General features: G+C 41.3%; 1 protein-coding gene across 13 annotated transcripts in view; it reads left to right on the forward strand.

Moving 5' to 3' along the window:
* The window catches only part of MAGI2 (membrane associated guanylate kinase, WW and PDZ domain containing 2), a 755,967-nt gene that overhangs the window by 410,007 nt on the left and 325,188 nt on the right, over positions 1 to 20,772 (forward strand). For all 13 annotated transcript variants that reach the window (XM_058190302.1, XM_058190300.1, XM_058190301.1 and 10 more), the window contains one exon: positions 16,917 to 17,036. In XM_058190302.1, the coding sequence (XP_058046285.1) occupies positions 16,917 to 17,036 (120 nt within the window). The remainder of the gene's footprint in view (positions 1 to 16,916; positions 17,037 to 20,772) is intronic.

Raw genomic sequence — 20,772 nt, forward strand, 5'->3', positions numbered from 1 at the left:
TCCACTCCACTGGGTAAATTTCTTCTTTCTTTCCTCTTCGTGAAAATAAATATTTGTTAATGAGATGAGAGAGGACTGGTCTGGACCAATTCCTTTCCTGTGTTCATCCCAAACTTTTAATATGCTGCTTATTATCGCATAATCTCTCACGAGCTGTTTATTTCTGCTTTATTGGTCCAGATATCTGCGCAGGCCATCTGGAGTCACTTCTTTTTCAATAGAGGTAGCTCAACCATAAAGGGATACCCTAGCAATCTGCAATCTGAGTTAAACAGACATAATTTAGTAGCCTGCTTTCCATTTTTATTAGAAACGTTTAGAACACAATCTTTGTGGAAGAATATTTTTCATGGCTTTCAGCCTACCTATCAAGCACAATTTTAACTTCCTTGATCCACCATTCCAAATCTGTGGGGGGGAAAATTAACAATAGGTAACGTTAAAGGTTCCCCTTGCATATATGTGCTAGTCATTCCCAACTCTAGGTGGCAGTGCTCATCTGCGTTTCAAAGCCGAAGAGCCAGCGCTGTCTGAAGACATCTCCGTGGTCATGTGGCCGGCATGACTCAACGCCAAAGGTGCACAGAATGCTGTTCCCTTCCCACCAAAGGTGGTCCCTATTTTTCTTCTTGCATTTTTTTACGTGCTTTCGAACTACTAGGTTGGCAGAAGCTGGGACAAGTAATGGGAGCTTATAATAGTACAACATCTAAAAATCTTCCAGAAAATGAGTGTAGTGCATTAAAAAATGGTCAAGATATGTCATGGCTGATATAACTTTTATTTTTTTGACATTTATTAGAAATATAATGTTGACCCTTGCAAGGACAATTCCTTTCTGCATAATGTTATCTTGAAAGCAATCATGCCGGAGTTTGTTTTAAATTGAATTTAAAAATCCTTTTGATGTACAATGAATTGACATGTTCTATGGACTGCGGTGTACTTTGGCTAAACTGAAAACTGAGACGGAAAACGCTGCGAACACAGAAATTTTCTGTTATATCATATAAGATTGCATCTAGTACAATAAGGGGAAAACCATCCAGACGGTGAATAATATCAAGTGCAATTTGGCTGCACAATTTTCAGCCTTTTGTCTGGATTATTTTCCCTTTCTCGGAAGGAAGAATATATATAGATATATAAAAAAGTCTGTATGTTGATTGTTACAAAGATTGTGATAGAGGAAGTAAATTTCCTAGACCTGAGGAGACCACTTTGTCCAGGGTGTAAGACTGTGGACATTAATCAAATGTTGGACATCCAAAGGGTAATTGTGATGAGAATTTAAGAAATGTAAAGAAAGGACAAACCGAAGAAAAGACAGACAGACAGAGATAATCAAGAGAAAGAGAATGAAAGAGAGAATGGCAATAGATAGATGGATGGATGGATGGATGGATGGATAGATAGATAGATAGATAGATAGATAGATAGATAGATAGATAGATAGATAGATAGATAGATGATGGATGGATAGATAGATAGATAGATGATAGATAGACAGACAGACAGACAGATCGATGGGGGGAGAGAGAGAGATACGGATAAATAGAGAAGATAGAAAGAGAAGAGGGATAAATAGAGGATATATCGCTAGTTAGATGATTAGATAGCTAGATGATTAATAGATAGATAGATAGATAGATAGATAGATAGATAGATAGATAGATAGATAGACAGACAGACAGACAGACAGACAGACAGACAGACAGACAGACAGACAGACAGACAGACAAGACTGACTGGCAGACACAGACAGATGATAGATCCTTTTAGTGCCTATTTTGCCAGGTTGAGACTATAGTCTTTCTATTTTTCCATTCTCTCCCAGCTGCAGTCCATAGAAGCCAATAGCTATCATTAAGAATTGAACATATCCTTATCTCCACTGTGTGATACATTTGCTTGACACCGCTTGTTCACATTGTGTTTCTTGTATTTGGCAAAATTGGCCCTGTAGGAGATTCCTTTTCTTCCAGTTTTCCCTCTCCTCGATGATGTCTTGTGTTATCCAGAATAGGAGTAACAAATGAACTCTACCCATCTCAAGTATTGCAATATATTGCTCAAAAGTAGCCCGTCAACCTTTGCCTTTTGTGCACGTTTACAACAATAGGCTTCCCAATTTCCTGTTTCAGTAATTTAATATCAAATGGTATCTGCAGTCTGAGGAAAGGGGAGGGGAGGGGAGGGAAGGGAAGGGAAGGAGGAAGAGGGAAGGGAAAGGGAAGGAAAGGAAAGGAAAGGAAAGGAGGAAGAGGGAAGGGAAGGGAAAGGAAGGGAAGGGAAGGGAAGGAGGAAGAGGGAAGGGAAGGGAAGGGAAAGGAAGGGAAGGGAAGGGAAGGAGGAAGAGGGAAGGGAAGGGAAGGGAAGGGAAGGAAAGGAAAGGAAAGGAAAGGAAAGGAAAGGAAAGGAAAGGAAAGGAGGAGAGGGAAGGAAGGAGGAAGGGAAGGAAGGAGGAAGAGGGAAGGAAGGAAGGAAGGAAAGGAAAGGAGGAAGAGGAAGGGAAGGAAGGAAGGAAGGGAAGGGAAGGAAGGAGGAAGAGGAAGGAAGGGAAGGGAAGGAAGGAAGGGAAGGAGGAAGAGGGAAGGGAAGGAAGGAAGGAAGGAAAGGAAAGGAAAGGAAAGGAAAGGAAAGGAAAGGAAAGGAAAGGAAAGGAGGAAGAGGGAAGGGAAAGGGAGTGGAAGGGAAGGAGGAAGAGGGAAGGGAAGGGAAGGAAATAAATATATAGAAAAGAAATGAAAAAAAAAGACAAAGAAAAGAAATATCAAGGAGTGACTTCCAATCTTCCTTATGGCACTTACAAACAACTATCCTCTGTTAGATTACACCATGACTCACACTACAAGCTAATTAGCCCTTGAGTTAGTTTATTCCTTTAATCAGTTGTGCCAATCCCTCCAGAAAAGAGTTTTGAATAACCCATCATTCATTTAAGCCTAGGAGGTAATTGAATGAAAACAGACAATTTGTAACGTCATTAACTAATAATAAGCTTTTTTAGCGCGGCAAACAGAACAAAAGCCTCGCCTTCTCAACATATTGTGTGGCAATGCGTCTGGGACAATGAGGAAGCAAATCCTTTGTTTCGTTCCAGGGAAGTCGAGATGGCACAAAATTTTCTTTGAGGGTGAAATTCAGATTTTGGACTAAAGAAGAAAATTAAGTAATCAGGTGATCGGTTCATTATGTGTAATCAGGTCATTTTCCTTCTCCTACCAGCTACAGAGATACATTTTCTCCATGAGAAAAGAGAAGGGGACGGCAGAGGTTGAGATAACTAAATAATAATAATAATAATAATAATAATAATAATAATAATAATAACAACAACAACAACAACAACAACAACAACAACAACAACAACAACAACAGAGTTGGAAGGGAACTTGGAGGCCTTCTAGTCCAACCCCCTGCCCAGGCAGGGAACCCTACACCATCTCAGACAAATGGTTATCCAACATCTTCTTAAAAATTTCCAGTATTTCAGAAATTCCAGCATTTACAACTTCTGCAGACAAGTTGTTCCACTGATTAATTGTACTAACTGTCAGGAAATTTCTCCTTAGTTCTAAGTTGCTTCTCTCCTTGATTAGTTTCCACTCATTGCTTCTTGTTCTACCCTCAGGTGCTTTGGAGAATTACTTGACTCCCTCTTCTTTGTGGCAACCCCTGAGTTATTGGAAGACTGCTATCATGTCTCCCCTAGTCCTTCTTTTTATTAAACTAGACATACCCAGTTCCTGCAACCGTTCTTTTTATGTTTTAGCCTCCAGTCCCTTAATCATCTTTGTTGCTCTTCTCTGCACTCTTTCTAGAGTCTCAGCATCTTTTTTACATCATGGCGACCAAAACTGAATGCAATATTCCAAGTGTGGCCTTACCAAGGCATTAGAGAGTGGTATTAACACTTCACGTGATCTTGATAGGGCCATCAATGCAATGAACCTGAATTTGGCCAAACTTGGCTGAACTCTGGGAGGACAGGGAGCCTAAGGAGGTATGGTCCATCAGGTTGCAACCGTCATGACTTAGCAACTGAACAAGAGCATTCAATTCTCACACCCCCAAATATTTAATGACAATAAGGAAAATGAGTTGTGGACAGACTAAAAATGTAACAAATTAGAATAGAATAGAATTGTTTATTGGCCAAACTCTTTTGAAGTTTTGACCACTTCTTCGATTTCCTTGGATTTTTGTCACCTGCTACAAGTGAGCTTGTACTATGTGTAAAATGAAGGTTGGACCAACTCTAAAACTTTTAGCAGTTCTCACTCCAGACATTGATGAAATGTGTCATCATAGGCAAAGTCATACATCCCATTAAGATTTGTAATTGATGTATTAATCGCAAAGGGAAACCAAGCATGAAATAGAAGCATATTGTGTTTTGAGGATGGGGGTTCGTCTTCTGAGCTTGTGGTTGGTTTCCAAACGTTTCATCACCAGACTAGGTAACATCTTCAGTGGAATTTAGGAGATGTGACTGTTGGTGTTCTTCCGCTTATAAGGGCTTTCTGTGGTCAGTAGGTTTTGTGATCAGGTGACGTCAGGTGAGGGTATTGTGATGGGTCAGGTATGGGTCATGTCAGATGAGGGTCTTGTGAGGTTTCTTGTGGTAGGTCAGGTGTGGGTCACATCAGCTGAGGGTCTAGTGATGGGTCTTGCGATGGGTCAGGTGAGGGTCTTGTGACGGGGAGGTCACGTCAGGTGTATTGTATATTTTATACATGTCATATTGTATTTAGTGGTGTGGCGGCCTAGAGGTGGAGCTCTCGCCTCACACTCAGGAGGCTGTGAGTTCAATCCTAAGTAGAGGCAGATATTTCTCTCTCTCTGGGCACAATGAGAATATATCTGCTGAGCAAAACTCCGCATTGGCAACATGAAAGGCATCTGGCCAGTTAACGCTCAGCTCCATTCAATTGCTCAAGACTCTACCTAGCAAGAGATTATGGGGTCTTTAAAAAAAGAAGATCATATTGTATTTTAATTTTCCTTTTAATTTCCAATGCCTGACTTTTAAGAATGTCAAGGACTTTTTTTTTAAAAAAAAAGACATGTTAGCCCTGTCCTCTTGAAAAATTTAGGAAAGACCATTTTGACAAATCTATAGCATCTCCATTTTTTTCACAGCACCTTAAAATGTACCCTTTCCCCCCGAAAATAAGACCCAACTGGAAAATTAGCCCTAGCATGATTTTTTCAGGATGCTCGTAATATAAGCCCTACCGCAAAAATAAGCCCCAGTTAAGATTGTCAGCAGACGGAGGCGTTTAGTTTTGTATTCCCCCCAAAAAATAAGACCTAACTGGAAAATAAGCCATAATGCATCTTTTGGAGCAAAAATTAATATAAGACCTTGTCTTATTATGGGGGGAAACACGGTAATAGAAACTGACTTGCAATCCAGAAATCTTATAAAAAGACCATAAAGGAGAAAGAGTTATCTCTGCGCTTCCCAAATCAAAGACCTTTTTAAGCTTTCCAAATCAAATTATATTTTCTTTCAAGAAGGAAACTTACAATTTGGTCAACATTTAAGCATGACTTCCTCCCTTTTTATTTTTCATTTGTTGAACGTCAAAGATACCCGCCCCCCAGGCGTTGACTGCTGACCTCTTTATTGCTCTTAAAGGTTAAAATGCCTACAACTTTCTATCTCCAAGAATTCACACCCAGTGCTATTATATGGAGGGCAATGAACCGTAGGGCTATTGTTATTAACCAATTGAATGGCCCTCTTGGCAAAGATAATGGACGAAAGTTGTCACATGAGTTAAAAACCGGGATTAAAAAATGAACCTCTTTGTCAACGGGTTTAATCCTCGATCCGGGCCGTTCTTGAAAGTCGTTGCATTGTAGATGGAGTTGAGAGTTTGCCAACGAGACCAAGACGGCTCAATTAACATAGCTGGTTTGCGAGTCTTGGCATTGGATCCAAGAAGGATGAATGGAAAGGAAAACACCGTTAGCATCAGTCTGCAAAAATTTTGCCACAGGCACCGTTGAGACAGTAGGATGCATAGCGAATACGCAGAGCGCGGGCCCGTCGTCCTTATTTTTTCCATTTTCAGAAACAGAAAAACATTTCCCGATTTATTTCCTCTTCTAACATAAAATTGCAGATTTATAGCAAAGTGCCGTGATGATTTTTTCCCAGGTTTCAAGTGGACTTATTTCCCGACCCTATCTTGTGGACGAGACATATCAATATTTGCATATTTTCTGCCACTCTGTTCCTTTTTATGTTCTTAAATCTGTTAAGAATAATTAGATTTATCACAATTAAATTGTTTGGGGGGGAGGTCTGCCTGCAACCTTTTGTGGCATCAATCTCTAAGACGGAGCTTCTGCGTAGGGTAACCCTATCTGAGAAGTTCTTTGGAACAAGATATCCTGCAGGCAATATTTGGATAATAGGATACATGCAGGGCTGGGCTCCTGGGGGTTCGGCAGGGTCGGGTGATCCTCTAGCCAAGGATCTCCGGGGTTCAGCAAACCCCCAAATGCCATCGTTTGCTGGCCACACCCACCTTGCCCTGCCCCTCCCAGGAGTCGCCACACGGCCCGTTCATCATTCTGGGCTGCGTGGAGGGTCTGGGAGGGCAAAAAATGGGCCTACTGGAGGTTCTGGAAGTCCGGAAACGAGCCTGTTTCTGGCCTCCAGAGGGCCTCCAGACCCTGGGGAAAGGAGTTTTCTCCCTACCCGGAGCCTGGGTAGAGTTAAAAACGCCCCCCCTGTTGTGTTGCAGGCGGCCGATTAGGCCACGCCCACCATGGCCATGCCTACCCACCAACGGGGCAGCGAACCCATTGCTAAAGGATCCGAGGCCCACCCCTTGATGCTGTTGTTAATTAATCAAGGTTTATTTATGGTCCAAGATCAAGCACAACAAAAAGACCAGCAATATAATGCGATGACTATTGAAAAGAAATTAAAATGGTGAGAAAATCCCAAAACAATAAGCAGTTAACACTTCATAACATGGAGGAAGGAAGCGGAATTCTAATGAGTATAGATATTGATAAGGATTTTGCAACCTTCTTTATTGAGGTTTCTGAAAAACGATCACTCAGAAAGCTAAGAGTTTCTTGATCACAGTTGGAAGTATTAACCTTGATCAACTTTGGGGATACAATGGACATTTTCATAGCACATATAACTGGCCCAGGGGTGATATTAACTTACTTCGCTACCAGTTCACAAATGGGAGGACACACGCACTCACTTAGCTTGCGCGTGCCACCTCCTCCAGGGGCTGCAGAGCATCAAAAGTGGGACGTGATGATGTCCAGGTAGGTGGAGCCTCCTGCAGCAGTTACTACCGGTTTGCCCAAACCGGAATGAATCAGCTGAATACCATCACTGGACTGGCCCAAGATCGCCCAGCTGTCTTTTATGTCTAAGGTGGGACTAGAACTCACAGTCTCCCAGTTTCTAGCCTGGTGCCTTCTCCACTAGACCAAACTGTTTCTCTATATATACTCATCAGTGGAGTATATAGAACACTAAAGAATTATCTCAGAATAGTCCAGGGAGAAACATCTGTAAAACATGGGCTGGGTTTTATATATTTATTTATTTCTTAATCCAATTTATATGGCCACCCATTTTACGGAGGGTGACTCCAGCCAGCCTATAACGATGGTAGCTCTATTTTTTTTTCCATTTATATCCCGCCCTTCTCCGAAGACTCAGGGCGGCTTACATTATGTTAAGCAATAGTCTCATCCATTTGTATATTATATACAAAGTCAACTTTTATTGCCCCCAACAATCTGGGTCCTCATTGTTATTTTCTACCTGAAAATGGTTTCCAAAATTTTATGGTGTTGCTCGGAACAAATATTTAAAATATGTATTTTGAATCAAACAAAACTCAGGGTTTTCTGCCCTGTCATGCGTATCAGTTTGCTTATAAAGACCATTTAAAGTTTGGTCCATCTGGGAGTTTAGACACGACCCATAAACTAATGAAATCCTTTGGAAATGATGTTCTTTTGTTAGAAATAGGTGGGAATTCTTTGTCTCATTCATCGTGGTGGGTGTTATTTCTGTACCGCACACTGAACAAAGCAGCTCATTAAATATTGGCAGGATTTGCTAGCAGCAAGGTATACACAAGGTCATATTAAGAATTTATCTGATGTTTAATAAAGATTAGTTGTTCGGTGCCGCAGGATCCCTCCGGCTTTATTAAGATGTGATAAGCTTTGCATATATTTGTCAGTAACAAGCTGTTGTTTGTTTCAGGGCATGTATCCACTTTTGGTATGTGTCCAGCGAAACAACAGCGTGTTGTGCGCTTGGGAGGTTTCATTTGAGTTCTTCCTCCGAACTGTATTTAAAACAACAACAACAACAACAAAATTCCCAGCGTAGTTCAATTCAAATTAAAACAAATTCCTCCCAACACAAATTCCTCAGTCCTATCGCAAACCTTGGTCCAATTAGGCAAACTGCCAAAGGCCTTTCTTGGCAAACGTTCAGAAGTAACAAAAATAAAGGCAAGATGTAGATGAAGAAGAAGACAAAGCTACCAACGTTGTTTTCCGGCAAAGCCCAAACAACCATTGCTGGTCTGTTTTAAGCCTTATGGGAGGGGCCAATCATCTCTTGGCCTTACTCCCAAGTTGTCCTTTTTGCCTGAGCTGCTCTTGCCTTCTGGCAGCTCTTCTCATGCGTGCATTAGGAACAGGCTCCTCCTGTTCCTCTGCCTCACTACTATCAGTCTCTGGAAGCTCTGGTGTCCGCACCTCACTCCCCAATGGCCCTGGCCTCACCTCAGCCTCATTGTTGTCTGACTCCGTTGCCAGCTCCGCAGGCTGCTGGCGGAGCAGAACAGATCTGTAGAATAGGATGTGAGATCATTGTAAAATGCAATAATACTTGAAAACAGCTGATTTGTGTCTATGGCTGTAATGCAAATACATCTCAAACAACCGCCACATGATCAGTGTAGGTATTCCCAGAGCGGAATAATGGATAATAATAACTTATTTCACTTGTATGCCACATGACTCTCAATACGCTAGTGAAAAAGCGCTCCATGGCCTTCTGCCGCCGATTGCCTCCCAACGACCCGTGCGCTCCCACAGAGTGGGCCTCCTCAGGGTGCTGTTGACCAAACAATGTAGGTTGGCGACCCCCAGGGGCAGGGCCTTCTCTGTGGCGGCACCAGCCCTGTGGAACGAGCTTCGTCCGGGATTATGACAACTCCCCGACCTCCGGACCTTCAGACGTGAACTGAAGACTTTATTATTTTAGTGCGCTGGACTAGCCTAAGAATAAAATGTTTTAGCTGAATTTTAATGGGGTTTTTAACCGTTTTTTACCGTTTTTAGTGATTTGGCTATGATAATATTTAGTTTTAATTGGGTTTTTAATGATTATTTATTATATTGTCTTTTAATATGCCTGTGAACCGCCCTGAGTCCTACGGGAGATGGTGCGGTATAAAAGTATGATTAATAAAATAAATAAAAATAAAAAGAAGGACTAAGGGTGACACGGTAGCAGTGTTCCAATATTTGAGGGGCTGCCACAGGGAATAGGGGGTCAAGCTATTCTTCAAAGCACCTGAAGGCAGGACAGAAAGCAACAGATGAAAACTCATCAAGGAGAAAGGCAACCTAGAAATAAGGAGATGTTTCCTGTCAGTGAGAACAATTAGACAGTGGAACGACTTGCCTCCAGAAACTGTGTGTGCTCCAACACTGGAGGTTTTTAAGAAGAGTCTGGACACCCATTTGTCCACCCCCCAGGTCTGGAGGTGACTGATGAGGAAGAGGAGGAAAAGCTGGGTCCAGTGCCTGACATGCAGATGTGCAGAAGGCAGAGGAAAGGAGAGCGGCAGAAATCTATGGGCCGGTCCTTGGGATGGAAAAGCCACCGCTGCTAGTAAAGCCCCACCGTAGCTCTGGGGCTAAAAGGCAGAGGGTGGAGATGAATAGATGTGGCAAACAACTCTTCATCTCCCCTGCCAGACAGACTTTTTTATTATTATTATTATTATTTTGTCACAACAGTATACACAAGCATCAACATAAATCAGCAAAATATCATATAAGCATATATATATGACCAAAAGTATGTAATAATTGTATTAATTTGATATAATGAAAGGAAACATTAGGACAGGAACGGTAGGCACTTTTGTGCTCTTATGCACGCCCCTTATAGTCCTCTTAGGAATGGGTGAGGTCAATGGTAGCCAGTTTTTGGTTAAAGCTTTTGGGAGTTTGAGAAGAGACCACAGAGTCAGGCAGTGTGTTCCAAGCATTAACAAGTCTGTTACAAAAATCATATTTTCTGCAATCAAGAGTGAAGTGGTTAACATTAAGTTTAAATCTATTGGTTGCTCTTGTATTACTGCGATTGAAGCTGAAGTAGTCTTTAACAGGAAGGACATTGCAATAGATGATTCTGTGTGTTAAACACAGGTCTTGTCAGAGTCGGCGGAGTTCTAAGTTTTCTAATCCCAGGATTTCAAGTCTGGTGGCGTAAGGTATTTTGTTGTTTTCAGAGGAGCGGAGAACTCTTCTTGTAAAATATTTCTGGACACGTTCAACTGTATTAATGTCAGCGATGTGGTATGGGTTCCAGACAGGTGAGCTGTATTTAAGAATAGGTCTAGCAAATGTTTTGTATGCTCTGGTTAGCCTGTGGTGAGAGAGAGAAAAACTTTTTGCCGGGGCTGTTGGCACTCCTAATAAAGGAATCATTGCTTCAGCTACAGAGGATGTGTCGTGTTTGGGGAGTTGGGTCGGAATACTCAGTTGAGATTTTCCAATGAATCTGTGAAGCCTATCAACGGTGCCATGAACATAAGCCTCTCCACATTTCCCATTTACACACACTGGGAACTGGCAGACGTCCTATCCTGCCAAGTGGGAAAAATGCCTCCATTCCTACATGCTAAGTGCCTTAGAAACAACTCACAGACCCAAGGAGAAAAAAAAATCAACCTATAAATTATACAGCTCTCCCATGTCCCTGGCTATCTGCTTCCCATCTGCCATGTATGTGGAGAGCCCAAAGATTGCCATGGCGTCAGCAAATTGGGCATATAATTAGAGCTCATTGGGTTTAAAAGCATTCCAAATTCAATGGAAGAAGAAGAAGAAGAAGAAGAAGAAGAAGAAGAAGAAGAAGAAGAAGAAGAAGAAGAAGAAGAAGAAGAAGAAGAGGAGGAGGAGGAGGAGGAGGAGGAGGAGGAGGAGGAGGAGGAGGAGGAGGAGGAGGAGGAGGAGGAGGAGGAGGAGGAGGAGGAGGAGGAGGAGGCACCCCCACCAAAACCAATATATATTTAGGTATAGAAATCTTTATTGGCCACATGGACACACAAGGAATTTGTCTTCGGTGCATAAGCTCTCAGTGTACATCAAAGATATAAGTGATAAATCATGATCATAGTCATCATAAAAAATACAATCATCATAAATCCTAAGATGCATCATTTAGTGATAGTCATAGGATACTAAAGAAGCAATCAACAAAAATTATACTAGGAAACTAAATAAAACAATATAAATCGCAAAGATGCAAACCACAAAGTTATAGTCATAAATAGAAAAGGAGATAGGAAGGATGTGAAGATTAATAGTAGTGCAGACTTAGTGAATAGTTTGACAGTGTTGAAGGAATTATTTGTTTAGCAGAGTGATGGCATTCGGGAAAAAACTGTTCTTGTGTCTAGTTGTTCTGGTGTGCAGTGCTCTGTAGCGTCGTTTTGAGGGTAGGAGTTGAAACAGTTTATGTCCAGGATGCAAGGGGTCTGTAGATATTTTCACAGCCCTCTTTTTGACTCGTGCAGGTTACAGGTCCTCAATGGAAGGCAGGTTGGTAGCAATTGTTTTTTTCTGCACTTCTAATTATCCTCTGAAGTCTGTGTCTTTCTTGTTGGGTTGCAGAACCGAACCAGACCATTATAGAGGTGCAAATGACAGACTCAATAATTCCTCTGTAGAACTGGATCCGCAGCTCCTTGGGCAGTTTGAGCTTTCTGAGTTGGCGCAGAAAGAACAGTCTTCATTGTGCTTTTTTGATGACATTTTTGATGTTATGAGTGCACCTCTACTACCATAATAGAAAAACTGTTTCGATTGATAGTAATTTGCATTCACTGCTGATCATTAAGCAGTGCTACGGGTTGCATTTGGAAGTTGTGGGTGCTTCTTCACTGGAGGCTTTTAAGAAGAGACTGGACAGCCACTTGTCCAGAATAATATAGTGTCCAGAATTTTCACTGGGTCTCCTAATCAAGCAGGAGGTTGGACTAGAAGACCTCCAAGGTCCCTTCCAACTCTGTTACTCTTGTTATGCTGTCTAAGCAGTTTCGAAGTCCACGATACAGGTGGTCCCTTGACTCACAAGAGTTCTTTCATAGTAACTGTTCTTTCGTTGTAACTGTTCGAAGTTACAACAGTATTGAAAAAAGTGACTTAGGACCATTTTTCACATTTATGACCATTGAGATCACAAGATCAAAATTCAGATGCTTGGCAACTGGTTCCTATTTTTTAATTATTATTCTTTTGAATTTATATCCCGCCCTTCTCTGAAGACTCAGGGCGGCTTACACTGTGTTAAGCAATAGTCTTCATCCAATTGTATATTATATACAAAGTCAACTTTTATTGCCCCCAACAATCTGGGTCCTCATTTTACCTACCTTATAAAGGATGGAAGGCTGAGTCAACCTTGGGCCTGGTGGGACTAGAACCTGCAGTAATTGCAGGCAGCTGTGTTAATAACAGACTGTCTTACCAGTCTCAGCCACAGAGGCCCTCTATGTATGTATGATTGAGTTTGGATAGATAGATGGGTGGATGGATGGATAGATAGATAGATAGATAAATAGATAGATAGATAGATAGATAGATAGATAGATAGATAGATAGATAGATAGATAGATAGATAGACAGACAGACAGACAGATAGAAGATAGGTAGGTAGGTAGGTAGGTAGGTAGGTAGGTAGGTAGGTAGATAGATAGATACATAGATAGATAGAGTGAGTGAAAGAGTGAGAGAGAGAGAGATAGAATTATAAGATAAAATTTCTATGGAGATTCTCAGTCATCCAGTCATGGTTGTCCCAAAGGTGCTTTTTCAAGAGGCAACTGGACTTCCTTGTTTTTCTTTGAAGACATTTTGCTTCTCATCCAAGAAGCTTCTTCAGCTCTGACTGTTTTCCCCACCATCCAGTTGGAGCCGAAGAAGCTTCTTGGATGAGAAGTGAAATGTCTTCAAAGAAAAACCTGAAAGTCCAGTTGCCTCTTGAAAAAGCACCTTTAAAGCAGATAAAATTATTATTGTTGTTGTTGTTGTTGTTTTGTCTTTTCCATCCTATAAAACTACTACTTCAACTAGTAGGCCTTATTCACAGGTCTTGGAGGAAGAACTTGGTCCAAAACTCATTTTTTCAAATATCCAAATGTAACACAACCTCATTGCTGTCATTTCTATCCATGCTCTAAAAGAACATCTTCCCTCTGTGCCTTCTATTCCTGTCCCAGCATAACGGGAAATGAATGAAAAGGGACTATAGATGGTTGGTCAAAATGATGTAGGATGTCCGAATGCATACAATGTGACTAGTTTGAGACAACCCAGGAGCAAAATACAGTAAACAGAGGTTTGTCTTTCAAATAGTGGTTTATCTACAAGGAATATATACATACATATACTAAGCAAAGTCAGACAATCAATCATCAACTATAGCACAGAAGCACACATGGAGAGAGGGGAGGGGAGAGAGATCCTCACAGGGCCTCTCTTATATATACAGCCTCTTAAAGTCGTATCAGCCCAAAAACCTTGCTAACTCATTCCCTGCCTTATATCATTGTAGCAGCTAGTCAGCTCGTCAAGTATTCCCCTGACGTAGGAGAAGGTGTGGCAGAATCTGGTGGTGGAGTTAAAAAAGGGATCAGGCTTAAAATCTCTTCATAACCACAAGCAAACTAAACCCAACTTCCCTTGAATTCCGTGAACCCTACCCCTAATTGTTAATCAACCATTAGTTAACTGCTGTTAGTTGAGAAGGTTCCTGTGCGTAGGCTTTTAGCAATGAAGCAGTTTAATTGAACCTTCACATGAGGATCTGGTGTGACAGATGGGCCCTTGGCTTTGGTCATAGACAGACAGACAAGTGAAAAGACTCATTCTCAACCTGATTAAAATTCTGAACAATGATAGTCATTGTTTAAATGACTATCTGGAAGCAAATATCAGTCAAAAGACCCACCATTTTATCTGTTTAGAGAAGGACAGTTAGAAAAAAAACCAGAGAAGGGAAGGGAAGAGAAGAGAAGAGAAGAGAAGAGAAGAGAAGAGAAGAGAAGAGAAGAGAAGAGAAGAGAAGAGAAGAGAAGAGAAGAGAAGAGAAGAGAAGAGAAGAGAAGAGAACAACAGAATTCTTTCTTGGCCAAGTGTGATTGGGCACACAAGGAATTTGTCTTTGGTGCATATGCTCTCAATGTATATAAAAAGACAATATACATTCATCAAGAATCATAAGGTACAACACTTAATGATAGTCATAGGGTACAAATAAGCAATCAGGAAACAATCAATATCAATATAAATAGTAAGGACACAAGCAACAAAGTTACAGTCATATAGTCCTAAGTGGGAGGAGATGAGTGATAGGAACAATGAGAAGACTAATAGTAATGCAGCCTTAGTAAATAGTTTAGTGTTGAGGGAATTATTTGAATAGAATAGAGTAGAGTAGAGTAGAGTAGAGTAGAGTAGAATAGAATAGAATAGAATAGAATAGAATAGAATAGAATAGAATAGAATAGAATAGAATAGAATAGAATTCTTTCTTGGCCAAGTGTGATTGGACACACAAGGATTTTTTCTTGGTTCATATGCTCTCAGTGTACATAAAAGAAAAGATACGTTCATCCAGAATTCTAAAGTACAACACTTAATGATAGTCATAGGGTACAAATAAGCAATCAGGATGCAATCATTATCAATATAAATTGTTTAGCAGAGTGATGGCATTTGGGAAAAAATCTGTCCTTGTGTCTAGTTGTTCTGGTGTGCAGTGCTCTGTAGCGTCGTTTTGAGGGTAGGAGTTGACACAGTTTATGTCTAGGATGCGAGCGGTCTGTAGATATTTTCACAGCCCTCTTTTTGACTCGTGAAGTATACAAAGAAGTCTCTGCCTTCACATATATTGATTGGTAGACAAGAAACAAGCTTAGTTGCTAGAATTTTTTGCAAGCGCCATCCTTTCCTTCTTCATTCCCCCCAAAGAGACACTCTGAGAATCCTGCATTCTAAGCACTCTAAACTCTGGTTTGTTACTCCAGCCAAGATGGGGAATTTCAGCCTAAAGAAATGCTTAATTCTGTAACGATTCCTCTTTTCAGGGTTTTTTTGTTTTTGTTTTTGTTTTCTCATTAAAAAAATGGCTACAAAAAGCTTTTGAAGGGAGAAAGGGCATCGTTATTTATCAGGGAACTGGGTTAAGTTCCAACAAGCAGTGACAAATAAAAGTAATTATCTCTTTTGGCATGTTGTGCCTTGACCCTCAGCAAAAATCTAGTTTTTACTGCCAAGTAACCAAATTTTCTTTAAAGTCCTGAATAGAACCTTTCCTGATTTATTTGATGCCTTTTGGGTTGTTGTTTTTTATTTGGTCCTCTTGTTGGTGACTCACTCAGCTTTCCTTGTGATCATTTCCCCTGACTGGCCCTCAGTTTTGCAATAAGGAATACAAATATATATATATATATTTTCTGAGGTTTTCGCGGGTGTTTGTATGTATGTCTTTGGTTATTCGGGTTTTCTCCCGCGTAAAATTGGAAGTGTCTTGCTCCCAGAAGCACGAAACTGAAGCCTGAAGATGACGAATGAGACTTCGTTGAAACGTCACCAAGATACTTCCAATTTTACGCGGGAGAAAACCCGGATAACCAAAGATCTACACACACACACACACACATACACACATATATATAAAATGTTTCAGCGAAAAACAGCTAAAATCCCACTGAACACCAGATTTTGTCAGAAGTACTGAAAAATAAATCCTGATTTCTTTCCAGTTTGTGGCTGTTAAGAATTTTTGTTTTTATTGCTTCCTAAGGACTGTCTTCCTTCTAGCATTTGTCCAACACAAGAGAAGGATATAAAACACACCTCCATAGTGAGAGTTCATTGGTTAGAAAGCTGCACTGAGGAATTGTGTTAATTGGGAACCCAGCTGTAATGACATTGTGCAATGGACTGAACTTTGGGAGCCTGATGGTGGATGAAGCAAATCTGGGGCAGAGTGAAATGAGGCATCAGGCTAGAATCCCTATGTAGTCACAAGCTTACTAAATCCAAACCTCCCTTGAGTGCTGCTGAACTTTATCTAATTCTAAAGGTAAAGGTTCACCTCACACATATGTGGTAGTCGTTCCTGACTCTAGGGGGCGGTGCTCATCTCCGTTTCAGAGCCCGCACTGTCTGAAGACGTCTCCGTGGTCATGTGGCCGGCATGACTCAACGCCAAAGGCGCACAGAATGCTGTTCCCTTCCCACCAAAGGTGGTCCCTATTTTTCTACTTGCATTTTTGACGTGCTTTCAAACTGCTAGGTTGGCAGAAGCTGGGACAAGTAACAAGAGCTCATCCTGTTATGAGGTGCTAGGGATTCGAACCGCTGAACTGCCGACCTTTCTGATCGACAAGTTCAGCGTCTTAGCCACCGAGCCACTGCGTCCCTAACTCTAAGCAGGTGCTATTGTTGGCTGAGAAGATTTGTTTGCATAGACTGTTGAGCAATAAATCAGTTTAATTGGACCTTCACATGTGGATCTGGTCTTTTAGTTTTTCACGATCTTCTGCTCGTTGCTGCACATAACCAATGTGATTTTTCTTTCTTTTTTTTCAAAACAGGCACTACAAGGCCTCATAAGGAGGGGGAGGTCCCTGGTGTGGATTATATTTTCATCACGGTTGAAGATTTTATGGAACTAGAGAAAAGTGGTGCTCTTCTAGAAAGTGGAACCTATGAAGGTAAGCGCAGGCTTCCTGCAGAGCCTATCTTGCAGTTCTGTGGTGTTTCTCCCATTTTCGAGATTTGCATTAGGACATCACAATAGAATGCGTCACAATATATGTTTTCTTACATTTTATAAGAGAGTGCAGTTTTTGGTAATTTCTTTCCTCAGTAAACAGTGAAACACAGATGAGGATGAGGATGAAGGAGAAGGAGAAGATACTGTAGACAGGAGAAGGAGACTAGAAGGTGAAGGGGATTATAGAAAGGAGGAGAAGGAGAAGGAGAAGGAGAAGGAGAAGGAGAAGGAGAAGGAGAAGGAGAAGGAGAAGATACTGTAGACAGGAGAAGGAGACAAGAAGGTGAAGGGGATTATAGAAAGGAGGAAAAGAAGGAGAAGGAGAAGGAGAAAGAGATACTGTAGACAGGAGAAGGAGAAGGAGAAGGAGAAGGAGAAGGAGAAGGAGAAGGAGAAGGAGAAGATACTGTAGACAGGAGAAGGAGACAAGAAAGTGAAGCGGATTATAGAAAGGAGGAGGAGGAGGAGGAGGAGGAGGAGGAGGAGGAGGAGGAGGAGGAGGAGGAGGAGAAGGAGAAGGCAATACTGTAGACAGGAGAAGGAGACAAGAAGGTGAAGGGGATTATAGAAAGGAGGAAAAGAAGGAGAAGGAGAAGGAGAAAGAGATACTGTAGACAGGAGAAGGAGAAGGAGAAGGAGAAGGAGAAGGAGAAGGAGAAGGAGAAGGAGAAGGAGAAGGAGAAGGAGAAGATACTGTAGACAGGAGAAGGAGACAAGAAAGTGAAGCGGATTATAGAAAGGAGGAGGTGGAGGAGGAGGAGGAGGAGGAGGAGGAGGAGGAGGAGGAGGAGGAGGAGGAGGAGGAGGAGATGATGATGATGATGATGATGATGATGATGATGATGATGATACACATTGGCAAAAGGAATCAGAACACAAAATACAAACTGAGTGGACATGACCTTGTAGATGACCCTCACTCTGTCAAGGACCTTGGAGGACTCATATCAAATGATCTAAGTGCCAAAACCCACTGTAACAACATCGCCAAAAAGGCATTAAGGGTTGTAAACCTAATCTTGCATAGCTTCTTCTCCAGTAATATTACACTACTAATGAGAGCATACAAAACATTTGCTAGACCAATTCTCGAATACAGCTCATCTGTCTGGAACCCGCACTGCATATCAGACATTAATACAATTGACAGTGTCCAGAAATATTTCACAAGAAGAGTCCTCCACTCTTCCGCTCGCAACAAAATATTTTATGCCACCAGACTTGAAATTTTGGGCTTAGAAAATTTAGAACTACGCTGCCTTCGGTATGACCTAAGCATTGCTATCGTTGACTACTTCAGCTTCAACCACAACAATACATGGGCACACAATAGATACAAACTTAAGGTAAATTTTGCTCCAAACTTGATTGCAGAAAATATGACTTCAGCAACAGAGTGGTAAATGCCTGGAATGCACTACCTGACTCTGTGGTTTCATCCCCAAACCCCCAAAATTTTAACCTTAGACTGTCTACTGTTGACCTCACCCCATTCCTAAGAGGTCTGTAAGGGGGGTGCATAAGAGCACCGGCGTGCCTACCGTCCCTGTACTAATGTCCCCTTTAATTGTATTCATTTTATGTATTCAATTCATGCTTATATTTATATATATTATCGAATACGTACTTGACAAATAAATGATGATAGAGAAGGAGAAGGAGAAGAGATGATGATGATGATGATGATAGAGAAGGAGAAAGAGAAGAGATGATGATGATGATGATGATGATGATGATGATGATGATGATGATGATTGAGAAGGAGAAGGAGAAAGAGAAGAGATGATGATGGTGATAGAGAAGGAGAAAGAGAAGAGATGATGATGATGATAGAGAAGGAGAAGGAGAAGGAGAAAGAGAAGAGATGATGATGGTGATGATGGTGATGATGATGATGATAATGATGAAGACGATGATGATGATGGAGAAGGAGAAGGAGAAAGAGATTATGATGATGATGGTGATGATGATGATGATAGAGAAGGAGAAGGAGAAAGAGAAAGAGAAGAGATGATGATGATGATGGTGATGATGATGATGATGATGATGATGATGATAGAGAAGGAGAAGGAGAAGAGATGATCATGATCATGATTATCATTTGGTCATGGATGAATGAAGAGTTAATCACTCTTGGTGATTTTATGGGCCAGGTCTCTCCACATCTCCACATCCTCCAATGTTGCGCTGCTTTTCCTTATTCGTGGTGGTGTCAGCTTTAATGGTGTCCACCTACCACGTTCTTCTATGGCCTGGTTTCCTTTTATCATTAACTCTTCCCAATGTAATTGCTTTCTCTAGTGAGAAACACAAAGAGGCACCCGCAATTAAAATCCACTATCACGCAGCTTAATCAGAGGAATGAACAGTGAGACGAATTCATCTGCCAACTTGGCAAACTTACGGCGTCAAGCAAACCCCTTCATGATCTCTACCGGACTGACATTAGTTTCAAGTGGAAATATTTTTGTATAATGAACTAGATTCTCTTGTTCAGCAGAGTCTCCCCCGACAGAGGCTCTAATGGATGGACATGTCAGCCTCACAATGCGCTCGTACGCATCTTCTCTCTCCCGTTATTAATTGTCTCGCGCAAATTAATGTACTTCAGAAGCCCATTCAGCAGTTTTACCCCAAACTGGATACAAAATAGAACAAAAAAAACCCTACCACCTACGATATGGGGTATAGATAGAGAGGAAAATGTGAGGGATACGTAGATTTAAAAATGCCAGCTTAATAGATGTTCAGCAGGTGGTTTAACGATGGCCCCAGAGTTATTGTTGATCCATTTCTTCAACCTTATTCCAAATCATTAACAAAAGTGGATTTTTTTTTTGTTATATTTATTTTTTTATTATTTATAAGCATTTTTGAATACAGTGTACGAATGCAGGGTATGTCAGTTACACAAAGACCAGAATTTTTTTTAAAAAGGTATTAACACAGGGCCTTTGGTGGCTCTACAGACTAATGCAGTCTGTTATTAACACAGCTGCTTGCAATTACTGCAAGTTCAAGTCCCACCAGGCCCAAGGTTGACTCAGCCTTTCATCCTTTATAAGGGAGGTAAAAAGAGGACCCAGATTGTTGGGGGCAATAAAAGTTGACTTTGTATATAATATACAAATGGATGAAGACTATTGCTTAACACAATGTAAGCCGCCCTGAGTCTTCGGAGAAGGGCGGGATATAAATTCAAATAAAAATAAAAATAAAAATAAAAAAAACCTCATAACAGCAGTGATGGGTTTCAAAAAATTTTACTACCGGTTCTGTGGGCGTGGCTTAGAGTGTGTGGTGTGGCTTCGTGGGCGTAGCTTGGTGAGCATGGCAGGGAAAGGATATTGTAAAATCTCCATTCCCACCCCACTCCAGGGGAAGGATACTGCAAAATCTCCATTCCTACCCCACTCCAGGGGAAGGATACTGCAAAATCCCCATTCCCACCCCACTCCAGGGGAAGGTTACTGCAAAATCCCCATTCCCACCCCACTCCAGGGGAAGGTTACTGCAAAATCCCCATTCCCACCCCACTCCAGGGGAAGGTTACTGCAAAATCCCCATTTCCTCTCGATCAGCTGGGACTCGGGAGGCAGAGAATAGATGGGGATGGGGCCAGTCAGAATTTTTACTACCGGTTCTCCGAACTACTCAAAATTTCCGCTACCGGT

The sequence above is a fragment of the Ahaetulla prasina genome, chromosome 7 (assembly GCF_028640845.1).
Source record: "Ahaetulla prasina isolate Xishuangbanna chromosome 7, ASM2864084v1, whole genome shotgun sequence".
Taxonomy (NCBI): domain Eukaryota; kingdom Metazoa; phylum Chordata; class Lepidosauria; order Squamata; family Colubridae; genus Ahaetulla; species Ahaetulla prasina.